General features: G+C 31.3%; 1 protein-coding gene across 1 annotated transcript in view; it reads left to right on the top strand.

Moving 5' to 3' along the window:
* CCAP-R (Crustacean cardioactive peptide receptor) overlaps window positions 1–16,671 on the top strand; it is an 81,909-nt gene that overhangs the window by 56,468 nt on the left and 8,770 nt on the right. Inside the window, exons 4-7 of the mRNA XM_088263769.1 lie at window positions 3,013–3,106; window positions 4,870–4,965; window positions 5,827–6,024; window positions 7,693–7,788. Coding sequence (XP_088119895.1) covers window positions 3,013–3,106; window positions 4,870–4,965; window positions 5,827–6,024; window positions 7,693–7,788 — 484 coding nt within the window. The remainder of the gene's footprint in view (window positions 1–3,012; window positions 3,107–4,869; window positions 4,966–5,826; window positions 6,025–7,692; window positions 7,789–16,671) is intronic.

Genomic DNA, 16,671 nt, shown 5'->3' with positions numbered 1-16,671 from the left:
GCCAGTAATAGATATTACTGACTGGTTCAAGCGATCACAGTAAGTAAACGTGTTAATAGTCCTAGTAAATGAAATATAAAATTTGTAAAATAATTTTACATGCATCAATAATAGTCCCTGTCTATATTTCAAATTTTCAACCACAGAAGTGACCTTCAGAAGTGAAGTTTCTACTGAAAACGCACAAATCTCAACAAACACACTTTATGTAATCGTGCATCATAGAAACCCAAGTTCCACAACACAGAAACATATCAAACAAAACACGTGCTTCATTTGGTCATTTTTTTTTGTAGACAATACTGTTATAGAACCTGCTTCCAAAAAAGTCATTAAAACCATGTACAAAAGAGCTTTTCATGAATAAATAGTAGAGATGGGTAGATCTGAAGTACATCGCATCTTTCGACCATGTCTTATTTGATTGGATGTCATACTTTTCGTAAAAGATATAATACTTTAATTAAGTATTGTAAGGAGTGCCGTCAGTGAGTGCATTTTTTTGTAAATTTTAGTGTTTGATAACGTACATGATGAAAAAGAAGTGATTATCATGTGTTGAATGGTGAATATTACACAGTATATAAATTAAAACTGAAGGCAGCCAATCACAGGTTGTCACTTATGCAAATACGCTTTTAATCTTCAATATTCTCTTCTCGATATCTTCTTATGAGAAGAGTAAGTCTTTTGTCCGCCTCCGTAGTGTAATGGTCAGCACGCTCGGCTACCGTTCTGGAGGTCCCGGGTTCGATTCCCAAGGGGGGTAATATAAAATATAAGTGATTTTTTCACTGTAATATTTATTCAATATTACCATGGACTGGTACCTGAAGCGGAGGGCTGATCACCTTTCCTTCATATGTAAACGATCAAGATAACACTGCGTTTATATGACACAGTGCCCTATGCACCATTGGGGTGCGGATAAGGGTTTTATTATTATTATTATTATCATATTTTTTGAGAAATCAATAAAGTCGTAAAAGTATGTTCAAGTCACAGATTTAAATTTTATCGTGAGATAAATGTATTTTTAAAAAGGTCTCATTCCGAATTCCTAAAGTTGAGATCGTAGTAATAAAATTTTACAATTTTAGATTCTAAAAAAATATGATGGTTTACAAATAATTCCTTTTAGTAAACTTTTATATCTAGACACATTTGAACAAGAAATCTTTTATTTTCAGGGAAAATGTTGAAAGAGGAAAAGTTTTTCTAAACGAAAAGATATCGCTTAAATTGAAACTGTGTATTACAGTGCTCCGCAACCTTTTCTCACCTGCGACACACCAAAATTCTTCCTAGAATTCCGCGGCACACCTAAAGTTGAAATATATAGACCCTCGAAAATTTATTTATTGATTTGGATTTTAATTTGTAGCACTCTATTTTAATTTAGGCATTAATTGTTAAATTAAACACCGATTTTTTTAGTCAACTTGTTTTTTTATTGTTAAAAAACACATAAAAATTTATATTGTGACAATTGTTTCGCCTCGCATTTGATTGAAAATGCCATAACTAAGCGAAACAATTGTCATAATATTAATTTTTATGTGTTTTTTCACAATAAAATACTAGTAGACTTAAAAATCTGTGTTTGATTTAACAATTAATACATAAAATACGTTGAAAAATTATGTATTTATAATTATATTATAATTTTGAAATAAAAGACAATGTTATGAAAAATAATTTGTCATTGTGTGTTATTAATGACCAATTATTTTTGTTTTTAATTACATTATGTTAAATAAAAAATGTCAATTACATTGAATTTGGCTGCGGCACATCTGAATCCTGCTCACGGCACACCATTGTGCCACGGCACACCGGTTGCGGAGCACTGGTGTATTATATTTAAAGCAAATCGTCGGAAAGTTATGAATTTCGAGTTAAACTCGAATGATAATAAATTGGAAGTCAAAATATCAAAATGTTTGAAAACACTTACTATGATAATATTCAAAGGTTTTGAAATCGTTGAATCTCTTCTGAACTTTAAACTTTAGTTTTCCGAGACAAATTCTTATGATGAATATTAAAACTTCATGAATAATAATTAATAAAATAGACAACAATAAAAATAACAATTATTAAAGTATGCCCGAATCGTTGTTCACAAATCTGGATTGTCAATATTTTTATACTGATATCTCCATAGAATATATGGCAAGAAGAATTTCAATGTTTAAAGGAAGTTGGGAATAGTCCCACATATGTTTACTAAATAATAGTTACTAATTAAAAGAACGTACTTAACTGAATCATAGATGGTGCCGAGAACTAGCATATGAAGGAATGTGTCAATTTAAGGATAAAAACCACTTCCAAAATTTAAGAAGGTTAGTTCTTAATCATGGGTAGAATGGTGTCAAATGTGGTTGATAATAGAGAAGCAGAAGAAGACCGAGGAAAACTTGCCATGAAGTATTTCAAATACTTGAATGTTATCAGGTTAAAAGTCAGAATAATCAGCGGGTATACCTACATGAGGAGATGCATGAATGAAGAAGAGTCGAAGAGTATTTACAATGATTGATTGGTATGGCGTTCTATTCTCTCTGTCTACCCCTGCGAGAAAGCAGCGTGATAGTTAGTTTGATAGTTATAATACAAGTGAAAATAATTTGACAATATTAATTTATTCGATTTTATTATACAGCCCATAAGTATATGAGAAAATTGAATACGAGACAACGCCTGTTTAGTTGAAATTTTTGTCCATTTCACATCAGGTTAGGCTAAGATTGGAGCTGTATATTTGATCCATGAACAAACTAACAATTTCGACACTTAATATTGGAGTTATTAAAACTACAATGAGAACAAACGTCATACGCAAACCAAAGAAATAAATATCTCTAAAAAAGTGAACACAAAAACTCAATTTAAAACCAACCGACATTTTTCGATATAAGGGACGCTTGATTTTTTGAGCTGTCACGTTTTGTCGTGTAAAATTTCGCATGTCGTCATATTGTGATGAAGTACTTTCGATTGTTCCAGGCAGTTGTCACCTACTCTTCAACATACGTCCTTGTGGCGCTGAGCATAGATCGCTGTGACGCCATCACCCACCCCATGAACTTCTCGGGAAGCTGTAAGTCTCGTATAATTGACTCGCATAGCCTTTGATAATTGCAGCTTTATAATAACCACCTTCTTAAACTCTCCCTGCCTGGAGAGGGGAACATTTTACCACAGTTTTGTTTTTTTCTAAGGTATCAAATATATATTCATAATTTTACTTTAAAAAAGCAAATATATATCATTTTCAATAAACTTTAAATTGGACGTTAAATAAATGAAATTAAACGTTTCATAAAACAAATTGGGCGTTATATTGTATTTTATTTAAAAAAATAAGTAAATATATATATATATATATATATATATATATATATACATATATATATATATATATATATATATATATATATATATATATATATATATATATATATATATATATATATATATATATATATATATATATATATATATATATATATATATATATATATATATATATATATATATATATATATATATATATATATATATATATATATATATATATATATATATATATATATATATTTACATATATATATATTTATTCATACTAGTACCTTCTACATAAAGGTGTGCATTCCATATATGTAGAAAAGCAGTACCTATCCTTACTTACTCGCGTGACATAAAAAACCTAATCAGTACCTGCCCTCCTTACTAGGTGGTAGCTAGCTTACTTTACTATCTACCTCTACTGCCTACACTAACTAATTATCTGTGCACGCCACTGCTACTACATACACCATCAGTTTAAATACCTGGCCACATCCTTTATTGTTAAGTCTAGCTAGTGCGTTAGTCGTCAAGTTGTCAAGTCTGCACGGCGCGCTGTCATTGTCTGTGCGCGCGATGTGTACTTCAGATTTCAGGCAAGATTTTAAATACAACTTGAAATGATGAGTACTAATTCATATATAATTTTTAAAATTCCAACTATTTATAAAACTACAATGTAACGTCCAATTTGTTTTGTAAAACTTCTAATTTGATTTATAAGGTGTCCAATTTGGATTGTCCAATTCGAAATGATGTATTTTTCTTATTTTCTCTTACAATGTTGATTAAAATGTTTAGACAAGAGTCCTTTTTATCCAAGGATAATTGGTATCGAATTAATACGCCTTTCTAAACGAACCCACTGAAACCGTGACCAACATTACTTAGATAAAAGGTAAAAGGGGCTAATTTAGTCCTATTCATTTAAATGCAAATGTTGACCATTTCATTCGAAAATTTTCAACCGAAAATATTGTAAAGGTATAAAAGTACGTATATAAAATATTTTTTATCCTATTATTCAGTTCGGCATACCAGATTTTTGCAAATACGAATGGGATATATGTATTTCGTGAGATACATATAAAATGCTAATAAAAAAGTAAAAACATTGCTTTTCTGTTATTGAAAAGGCTATCGAGAACTGCATAAATGACTAAGAAGTTTGGATTTGCCTACTGATACTTATTATTTCAGTGTTTGTGATTTAGCTACTGCTAGGAGTCTGCTTTAAAATAAAGTGAAAGATCTCAAATTTATTCTTATTCAGTTATGATCTTATTTATTTAATATACTCCTCAAAAGAGCCTCTTCAGATTGAAGTAAAATATATTCTTAGAGGAAAGTTATCAGACTACTGATAAGTCTTTGAAATGTTTTGAAAATTGAAGTAGTTTGTATTTACTTTGAAATAAATCCACTTTTATCTGAAGCAAGAGAGTTGGCACGTAGTTTTTGAGAAAAACCTCGAAAAACAGACCCACATTTAAATTGTATCTTTTTGTTTTACAGGGAAACGTGCAAGGGGTCTCATAGCTTCAGCCTGGATCTTAAGTGTCGTATTCTCTATCCCTATTTGTGTACTCTACGAAGAGAAATTAGTGCAAGGTATGTAGCTTTTTTAAAAATATTGATTTCTATGTAAACTGACCGGATCAAAAACTAAAATAATGGTTTAGCATAATTTAATGCTTCGTGAATTCTGAATCCTAAATTTGTTGGTTACAAAAATGTTTTAAACCTATGACTAGGATATCCGACGAATATTAAAACGAAATTTAAACAAATAATTTTGCAAAACCTGAAGATTTATTGGACATTCGAGTGAATTTATTAATTAATTATGTAGATTGACTCAATTACTTTTCGCAGTATGTTCACAATTCATTTTATTCTCCTAACTACCTTATCATTATCAAAAAGCAAAATAACTCGCATTTTTACACGTAATTTAACTACAAAGCATTTAAAATAAAGATAAAGCTAGCACGTTTTACATATGTAAAGATAAGCCGGTTATAATATTTCGAAAAGATCTGCAAAACATCTATTCGACAGGTACCGTGGTGTAGTTGAGTAGACGATCGACTGCGAAACTGGCGTCGCGGGTTCCATTTCCACCATATGCAAAATAAATTCAAGAAATATTTATTTTCAATTGGTCTGAGGTGTTTGCAATATATTTTTTTTACATTTGACTCCCCTATACTTACTATCCTACCTGCAGACAAGCCTTTAATAGAGGCTTTGCGGGTTATTCCTTTTAAAAAAAACTTTTTTTAAAATCATAATGTATTTAGTAAAAAGTCCTCAAAAAGTAGAACAATAAATAGAAAGTTAAATTAATTGTCGGTTTAAAAAATAATTTATGTGTTTTTTCACCATAAATAGCGTCTTTTTCAGTTGCTTAGATGAACATCGTAATATCGAGTATTGGGATTGCAAATTGATTTATTTTACGCGGTTCAGACCAGATGCAGTGTTGGATAGACCTTGGATCTCCGCAAAACTGGCAGATCTACATGACGAGTATTTCCGTGACGCTGTTCCTTGCCCCCGCGGTGGCCATCACGGCGTGCTACACCGTCATCGTCATCACCATCTGGACCAAGAGCAAGGACGTCATCAGTCCACCGAACTCCAAACGCGTGAAGAGAAACAGACTCGGTGGGTATTTGAGACTCTTGTTTGCAGAGATTTGGCATATCAATAAAATCGATATCGGTAAAAAGTAAATTCGAAAAAATAATTTCCTTTGTCACACGTGATAAAATTTTGGATTTCTCAAAACTTATCGTTTAAAATACAATCTTGGGTGCAATTATGTACGTTTTATAATATAACTAGCTATCTTTATAAAATTAATTAACTTAGTTTTCACCACTTTTTAAATTAATACAATTTAGCCCACCGGTTTCATTTAATTTAATTATTCGGAGTGTGTGGAAGTTTTTGGTGAATGTATTTTAATGTTTTGAATGTTTTTGAATCAAAACAAACCCTGATGATGACGAAGTTTTTGTCGAAACCGGTAGGTTAAATTGTATTAATAAAAAAGTGGTGAAAACAAAGTTAATTAATTTTATAAAGTTTATAAAATATGCCACAAAGTATCTGCGGAAAACATTCTAGAAATAATTAGCTATCACATAAACCAGCTAATGATATGTCATAAAGTTCTGTAAATGTCTTATTCCTTTTAGTAATTAAGTATTTGTAAAGCTAAATTTGGACAAACTCAAAAATATAATAATATATTCACAGATGCAGTAATTGATTTAATTTTAATTTTGTTTTTGAGTCAATTGTTATTGAATTATCTTAGTTGAGACTGTGTTTCTCTATTTAACCTTAAAATGAAGCCAAATTAATCTTTAAGGCCCTTATTATTAGAATTTTAAGAGAATGGTGACTTCTATACCTACATTTTTTTTACCGAAATCTTGGCCTTTAGGGAGTTCAAAAGAAGTAAAAAAGTTTTACCCTCAGATGTCTGCAGAATAATTAAATTATACTGAAGAAAACCTGATTTCTAAAAAATCTTACTAGTTTCATTTTCTTAGAAAGCTTTTCTAGTCGAAACGTCCTTCGTATTAATAATTTTTCAACGTCGGGATTGTTTCAAAAATTGAATTTGAAACATCGCGAATTCTTTTTTATTTGGATTTAATATTATTTGACACGTCAATAAGTTAATTTAAGTACCTTTCAGGATTAAAAAAAAAGTGACACCTTATTTATTTAATTTTATTTATATAATTGAAGAATTTTGTACTGATTTGAGTTATAAACTATTAATGAAAATCTATTTTAGAGCTGTATTTAATCTTTTTTGTGTCCAAAGCCTTCAATTAATGAATCGTAGTCCAAAAAATCATACAATTAAATATTTTGTGAGACTAATATCACAACTGTTTGAGTATTACTTAGTCTGATTCCTGGTTTGTTGGCACGCAATATTAATCTGCTTCAAAAGGGTTTTCGATCGATTTTTAATTATTTCATTTTGTGAAATAATTTTTAATATTAACATATTATTTTATTAAAATTAAACACTTGAATATACCATTTTAATGAGTTTTATTTTATTTACGACTAGTTTCGAAAACGACAGACGTTTTCGAAACTAGTCGTAAATAAAATAAAACTCATTAAAGTGGTATATTCAAGTGTTTAATTTGAATAAAATGATCATGTCATTCCACAAAGTTAATGCCGAATCAATAAATAAACATAGTATAAGAACAAAGAGTTTGATTATTAATTGGTTTATAGGTTTATATATTATATTATTATTTTTTTATTATTGAATATGACACACTTTTTATATTTCAGTCACCGATGAGTTGGATTCAAGGCGAGCTAGTTCAAGGGGACTCATTCCACGAGCGAAAATCAAAACTGTGAAAATGACATTTGTCATCGTTTTTGGTAAGTCAAATATTGATTTAACTAAATAATGGCAATTCAAAAACAACGAAAATCAGTTTTCATTCCTTATTTTTATTTTGTTTTGAGTTGTTAGGATAATTTTCTGTAGCTTGTGTGACAGAATGCTTAGAAGATAACTGGAAACGGGTAGAAGGGAATAAAAACTAGAGAAAGAAGGCAAGGACTAGGAGCTACTGTTAAGAGCTAGTTTTATATGCCTTTGTCTAATAATAGTATTTCCCTGTTTGTCATCTTCTCTTTTTTATTTATATTATAACTTTGACTAAACTGCAGAAATATTTACTGTATTTTATAAGTTTATAATTTTACCTTTACTAAAATTAATTATTTATTTTAATTTTTCAAAAATGTTGACGTTTTTGCTTCATAGTAAAGCTAACTATGTTAACTGTTTTTTTCTTTTATCTCAACTAAACGTAATTTGTATTATTATTAACTTATCATTAGTAACATTTTAAAATTTTCATTTCAAACCTGTCGTATTAATTTTTGTATTCTAACTGTGATTTTATCTTATTTTTGTTCCATTAATTTGGTTAATTTTATCGGTATAGTTTGTTTTTTGTTTTAGTCGTCGAAACTGTACTATATATATTTAACACTGTCTCAAATAGAAGATTTTCAACTAATTGTAAGGATAATTATTCAATTTTATTCATGTAATTTGTTTTTTTTTTTTCCTACGAATTAATCTCACTAGAGGTGTATTGCCAAATACACGAAAAAGCTGCGAGAAAAATATTGAAGCACCTTAAAACAAAAATGAAATTTAAAAATATACTGAGTTTTTCCAATATTATTATGTATTTTACGTTGAAAGCATTGTTTATTAGAATAAACAATGCTAGAATAAAGAATATTTTATATTTTTTGCGTGAGATTGTTTATATACGTGTGTATGTGTATATATATATATATATATATATATATATATATACATATATATATATATATATATATATATATATATATATATATATATATATATATATATATATATATATATATATATATATATATATATATATATATATATATATATATATATATATATATACATATACATATATACAGAGCAAATGAGGTGAAATTGGCGTTGACGCTTGAGTGGCAGCAGTTATAACGACTACAAAAAGTCGCCAATCTGTACACAATTTATTAAAATGAAGACGGAAGACATATTATCACTTGTATTCCCCAACCGGAGAGAGATCGAGCTAGGAGGCCGTCGACCAGGAGCAATGTGCGCGGCACTAACAGCACTATTGTGTGGCCGACCGCTGTGTAAGTGCCTTCATCCTCCCCATTACCATAGGCCTCCGAATACATTACTATTTATATTCACCCCTTCCACTTCGCAGGCTCACCATTATTTTACCTTTTTCCGTGGACCCTTATCAAATCGCGGAACGCAAACAATTCGGCACGGATAAATCATAACGATTTTAAATGTACATTTTAGGGCTTTACGATAATGGTCAACCGAATATTTATATCTTCCAAACAAATAATTGTTACGCAGCTGTTCAATTGAACAAATCATTTTGTATATTATCCAAAACATTTTGAGTGTGTACAAATACTTGTTCGCCTCCGTAGTGTAATGGTCAGCACGCTCGGCTACCGTTCTGGAGGTCCCGGGTTCGATTCCTAGGGGGGGTCAAATAAATATAAGTGATTTTTTCACTCTAATATTTATTCAATATTACCCTGGACTGGTACCTGAAGCGGAGGGCTGATCACCTTTCCTTCATGTGTTTACGATCAAGATAACACTGCGTTTATATGATGCAGTGCCCTATGCACCAATGCGGTACGGATGAGGGTTTAAATGAAAAAAAAACAAATACTTGTTCACAAATCTGTGTTTTCTCCACTTAGAAGCTTTGACATCTGAACAAAATGAAGAAGAGTGTGGAAGTCTGGGTATTAACAGGGTGTATGCCCTGTCAATGCTAGTTAAGTGATCACTTTACACACGTGTACAAACATTCACCATTCCACCCATGATTGACAACCACACTACTAAATTTTTTGGAAATCCTACATCATCTTAGCGTGTCAAATCAAGTCTCACTAACGTCGAATCACTTGAGAGTAATTGTCCTTGATTTGAGCAGGTCTACCATAAACACCTCCTCTACAAGTACGAGTATGATCTCCGTCTTATCTCGTATATTAAATCTATGTTTTCGTATCTTGGTTCAATCATGGGCAGTATGATGAATATCGCACATGTGTAAAGTGATCATTCAACCAGCCTATGACTGGTCATAATCCTTGTAAATATCCCGACTTCCATATTCTTTCTCATCTATGTAAAAATGTAAAAAAATCATACAAATTTTAAATATCAAAATCAAACACTGATTTTTAGGGTCTACTATATTGTATATTTTAATTATAAAAAAAAAACACATTAAAATAAAACTCTTCGTAATTGTTGCGCATTGTTAGGGAACGCCCTAATAGTAATAATGATAGATTATGATCAAACTTAATGACAGTTTGATAATTCACTAACAATGTCAAATTTTTTATAATAAAAATATTCAACTTAGTAGACCCTAAGTATGAGTGTTTGATTTTAATATTTAAAATATAAATTATGGGGTTCTTTAAACAAAATGCCAAGTCAATAGTTCAGGTTTTTGAATTGAACAAATGTATTATTTTTTGACATCTCATCAAAGATGAAGAAGAATATGGAAGTCTGGGCATTTACGGGGCTGACGACCGTCATCGGCTGGTTTAAGTGATCACTTTACACACGTGTAACATTCACCAATTCTACCCATTATTGACAACCACACTACTCAAATTCTTGGAAGTTCTTTATATATGAATTAATTTAGAAACCTTGTTCTTGAATCACTAGAACTTCACTAGAGACATCTATTGGTGAGATGTAAAGAAGCTTTTTATTAAGCAGAAACTCTTATATTAGTATGTGAGGTCCAAATCCAGGATTATAATCACACACATGAGAAACGCCAGAAAATACCATTTTCATTTTTATTATTTAAGCTTATAATTTGACCAGATAATTTATTTGGACACACTCAAAATGTTGTGAACAAATGTAATTGTTAAAATCAATTTGACATTTAAGAGCGCTTACTTAAAGCGATTTTTTTATGCAATATTTCTCTTTACATGAATTATACACATTTCTTTGGAATTATCTCGCAGACAAATCTCATTATTTCCAGACATTCATTTTTTAAGCAGTGAATAGCGAGAGACTCAGATGTGTAACAGATATATGGAAATATCCAATTTCGCGTGATGAACATGCTGACGGAATCAGTTTTTGTGAGTACATTTGTATGTATTCGGTTTAAAAAGTCATTACAATCTCGAGTAGAAAGACTTTACGTTACTAAAGATTCTATCTCCTTTACATTATATAATACAATGTGACAAGCAGATCTCTAATGGAAATTGAGGGATTACAGTAAAAATAAAATTGTCATTTTACATTTCGACATTTCGATATATGTAGATGAAGAAGAATATGGAGTTTGAAGAAGTTTTATGCATAGATGTGCGAATAGTGAAATAAGGAAGGAATGCAAAGCTGAGATAAGCATTATCGATAAAATTAAGAAAGGTGTGTTGAGATGGTTTGGACATGTAGAACGAATGAGTGAGGAAAGAACGGTAAAACAAATTTATGAGGCGAATGTAAGTGGGAAAAGAAGCAGAGGAAGACCGAGAAAAACATGGCACGATCAGGTATGCCAAATACTTGAAAGTGGTCAGGTTAGGAGTCGTAACAATCGGCGGGTATGTATGAGGAGATGCATGAACGTGGAAGAGGCGAAGAATGTTTGCAAGGATAGAGTGGTGTGGCGCTCTATTCTCTCTGCCTACCCCTGCGGGGAAGCGGCGTGATGGTTGATTGGCTAGTTTTTTTAATATTTTTTATTCATGAATCTTGCTGTTTCTTTTAATCTAATTTATAAACATAAATATTTCAAGGCGCCATTCAGTTTGAACCATACCGTATGTGATGGATGTACTAATTCTGCATACTGTGAATATGGTATCTTAAAAAAGACCAAGAAGAATATGGACGACTGGGTATCTACAGGGCCTATGACCTGTCATAGGTTCATTAAGCATTCAAGTATTTTTAGAGTCTACTAAGTTGTATTTTATTAAAAAAACACATAAAAATTTATATTGCGACAATTGTTTCGTCTAGTTATGTCATTTTCACACGAATTGAACTACGTTTTTAATTTAAAAAACAACAAAAAAATATACTCGTATATCAATCTAAATCAAATATCTTTTTAACACATTTCTATTAAACATCTGAAGCAGAAGATCCAATTGATTTTATCGCCTACATTCCAGTTTTAATTTTTTAACGACAATTCGTTCGATAATAACAAAAATCGTCAATTTCTATCCGAGATAATTCTCGAATATAAAAAAGCAAATCGTGTTCCAATGTAACCTCTCAATCCACTGTCTGGGACATCCTTTTATTGGATGATTGCCAAAAAACAAACAGCGCCTACCTAGTAATAAATAAACGAAGCTCTCAACACCCAGATCTGTAATTCCTTTTATATTCTTACTTCCTTAACCATGAACAATATACTATATGTACTTTTTATTCAATTAACCTAGAAATTAAGTCGGAATTCCCCAACTACTTATAGTTTGTTGCATACAACATAGTCATGGCTCCAACCCTTATGTATGAAAGTGAAGCACTGAGTTAAGAAAAGAAGGAACAAAGTAGACTAAATGCAGATCTCTTAGATAAATGTACGTCAAAATGATCTATGATAGATGTTCGAACGGTGATAGGTATACGGAAAAAAATTAAGAAATTTACACACTTAATATTAAGGTTGAAATGCGCTCCCTCAGACGAATGTGTGAAAAATCATTGTATGACAGAATTAAAAACGACGATATAAGAAAGGAATGTAAGGCTGAACAAGGAATAATGGAAAAGATTAGGAAGAGCTCTTTGCGGTGGTATGAACATGTGGAGCGAATGGATAGCGAGAGAATGACTAAGAAAATATATGTGGCGAATGTGAGAGGGAAAACAGAGCGTGGACGACCGAAAAAGACTTGGCACGATCAGATCAATCAGAACCTAAAATCTGGCGGTGTCAAAAGTCTGCGTAATCGGAGGGCATGTATGACTAGATGTATGGATGTGAAGGAGGCGAGGAGTGTATGTCAGGACAGAAGAGTGTGGCGTTCCATCCTCTATGCCTACCCCTGCGGGGAAACGGCGTGATGGTAGTAGTAGTAGTAGTAGTAGTATATTTAGGTATGTTTAGAAGGTTACGATACGTGGAACGAATGAGTGAGGAAAAAAGGGTAAAACAAATTTATGAGACGAATAATGTTGTTAATAGGAGCAGAAGAAGACCGAGGGATGGTCAAGTATTTCAAATACTTGAAAGTGCATAGGTCAGGGAGTCATAATTGGCGGGTATGTATGAGAAGATGCATGAATATGAAAGTGCAGAAAATTATCTGAAAAAACTAATTTCTCCTTCTACCCCTGCGGGGAAGCCAAGTGACGGTTAGTTATTCAGTTAGTTAAAAATAATAACATAAACGAATTTAATTTTTTTAAAAAAGGTTTCCTCAATGAACTCGTATGATTTCGCGGTAGCTAACACAAACTTGAATAAGTATGGGCATGTAACCCCGAGTGCCCTACTTATTGCTGCTACTCTCATTTTTGTACGTACTATACCTCCTCGAGTTCTAAGTCATTCTAAGCCAAATAGGGGATAAAAGCGAATAATATTTACCCGTAAACCTTAAACTGGGTAATAAACTAACCACTCAAAATAATTGGGTAAAAAGCAAAGCAAGGAAATCGTTTTCTTTTTATTTCTGATTTATGAAAAAAAAAATCTAAAGAGATTATGATTTATTAAGAAATAAAATGTTATATTTGCGGTACGGTTTTTCGTGGCGTTATAAAATTATTATTTGGACTTCAGATTTAATTCGTCTTTTTTGTCTGCATTGTACTATTATTCATTGAGACTATCCTCGAAAATCTGATGAAAATACTAGCCTTATTAAAATATGATCACTTTTTGATCATCTAAATTTGCTAATCCAATTCAAGTTGATACAGCAAAATATTAACTACTAATTAACTAAATATCACGCAGCCTCTCCGCAGCGGTAGGCAGAGAGAATGGAACACCATACCACCCTGTCCTTGCAAACATCCTTCGCCTCTTCCTCATACATACTTACCGGATTTTTTCGACTCCTGACCCGGCCGCTTTTAAGTATTTGACATACCAGATTGTGCCAAGTTTTTTTCGGTCTTCCTCTGCTTCTTTTTCCAACTATATTTGCCTCATAAATTTTTTTGACGGTTCATTCCTCACTTATACATTCCACATGTCCAAACCATCTCAACACGCCTTTCTTAATTTTGTAGATAATGCTTATCTCAACCTTGCATTCTTTCCTTATTTCACCATTCGAACATCTATAATACATCGTTATGCTGCACATTCCTCTGTGGGATCGCATTTTGACTATATTTAGTCTGCTTTGCGACTTTATTTTCCTTAGTAATTCCATTATCCAATTTGATTTTTCGGTCAAAAGTCATTGAATTCGCATAGCATTGAGCCCGTTTTTAATTAAGTCTATAATGCTCTTCTCATTATTGTACCCTTGAGGTAAACGTCTCTACAGTGTGTTTTAGAAATCGTATTTATTTCTTCATAAGTAAGATTCATTCTCAGACTCTCTTTGTTTGACGCCAGCATGTGTTAATTTAATTATCTTATTGACAGAACAGTTCTATACGCCTAGTGAGATAAGTATTAGGCAAACTTTTAACATTATTTGGTTTTATATAAACTTACATTCATTTCGCCTGATGTTTTTTTTTTGAAAAGACAGTCTTTAATAATGAGAAAATTAAAAAAAATATATATTTGATTTAATTTTTGTACTGACAATTTTTGGTGGAACTGCCTTTTATAGAATAAAATAACAAGCATATATTTAGTTTTTTCCACATGAATTTCATTTGACCAACAACCCGATTTCGTTGTAACCGACATCACCAGTCTGGTGATGTTGGTTACGATAAAACACGGTCGCTGTTCAAATAATTTTTTTTTGGAAAATAACTATACTGTTGTTATTTTATTTAAAAAATAATGAATATTTATACTTTCACAAAATTTTGAATCCAAATTTGTTCTTGTTCACAAATTTTCTCGTATGGACGGTGATACTTTGACCAGTCTTCAATACGTCGGAAGTCCTATAAATATTCGGACTTCCTATAAATACCCGGACTTCTATATTCTTCTTCATTTATCTTGAGATGTTAACAATAATTGATATCTTAACGTAGGTAGATAAAGACGCCTTTATAGATAAAAATGTAGGTAAAAATTTATTTATTTACTAGTTATCTGTTTACTGGCTTATTTCAAAGACGTTGTTTCTTGTCACTTGCAACATTAAAAGATTACAATAAAATTGATGTGGTTTCACTGTTTATTATTTAAAGAATGATGAATATTACACAGTGCACGAAATGATCACTTGAACCAGCCTTTATGTCGACATATATCTCTCAATTTCGCAGTGATATATATTTCTCTCCTTTTATGTTAAACTTTTACTCGTATTAAACACGTAATAATATTTAATACGCTCACTGATTCAACTAAATGAATATCAAAATGGGAAATTCGAAAACATCAAAAACATTCTGATTATGACAGAAGTAATAAGAATAATGCTTTTACAAATTAACGTCTTGAAAATATTCCTTCAAGTACTTATTGATTTATTTATTTATTACGGAAAACACATTTTCGATCAATCTCATTGTTTGCACATTTCGTAAATAGAATTTCATCCTTGAAGTTGAATGTAATTATTATTTAATTGAATTTTCCCTTCTTCATCCTTGTCTGAGATATTCCATCTAAACAGAGTTCTCTAGTTGGTATTTACGGGTAAATACAAGGCCACTTACATTACAAAGCAAATAGTTTAGTGTCTTCAATGATTTATTTCATTTCAGAGAATTATAACCGCCAATAAACGATAAAAAATGTTTTTACGAATAGATTATATAATATTTATAATATCAAGAGAAATGAATCGCTCTTGGTAAACATTTTTTTACAAAATTTTGAGTGTGTCCAAATACTTGTTAACAAATCTGGATTTTCTCCAATTATAGGAGTTATTTTTCATATTATTCTTTGACATCTCATCAAAGATTAAGAAAAATATGGAAATGTGGGCATTTACGGGGCTGACGACCGTCATAGGCTGGTTTAAATGATCACTTTACACACGTGTAACATTCACCATCAAAAATTCACTAAAGAGTTTCTGCTCAATAAAAAGCTTCTTTTCATCTCACCAATAGATGTCTCTAGTGATTTTCGTGATTCTAGTGATTCAAGAACAAGGTTTCTAAATTGGTTAATATTTATAGAACTTTCAAGAATTTGATGTGTGGTTGTCAATAATGAGTAGAATTGGTTAATGTTACACGTGTGTAAAGTGACCACTTAAACCAGCCTATGACTGTCGTCAGCCCAGTAAATGCCCAGACTTCCATATTTTTCTTCATCTTTGATGAGATGTCAAAATAGTATGAATTTATGTACAATTTCCTGAATCACGAAAATTAAAATAGCATTGATTAGTATATTTAAGGTAAAAAGAAAGTATAGTGGTATCCGCCTCCGTAGTGTAGTGGTCAGCACGCTCGGCTACCGTTCTGGAGGACCCTGGTTCGATTCCCAGGGGGGGTAAGAAAAAATATGAGTAATTTTTTCACTGTAATATTTATTCAATATTACCCTG

The sequence above is a fragment of the Brachycentrus maculatus genome, unplaced genomic scaffold, assembly GCF_059751285.1.
Source record: "Brachycentrus maculatus isolate JH-2025_06_01 unplaced genomic scaffold, ASM5975128v1 h1tg000013l, whole genome shotgun sequence".
In the NCBI taxonomy this organism is placed as follows: domain Eukaryota; kingdom Metazoa; phylum Arthropoda; class Insecta; order Trichoptera; family Brachycentridae; genus Brachycentrus; species Brachycentrus maculatus.
The sequence above is the reverse complement of the archived record's forward strand: the minus strand, read 5'-3'. Positions and strand labels throughout refer to the sequence as shown.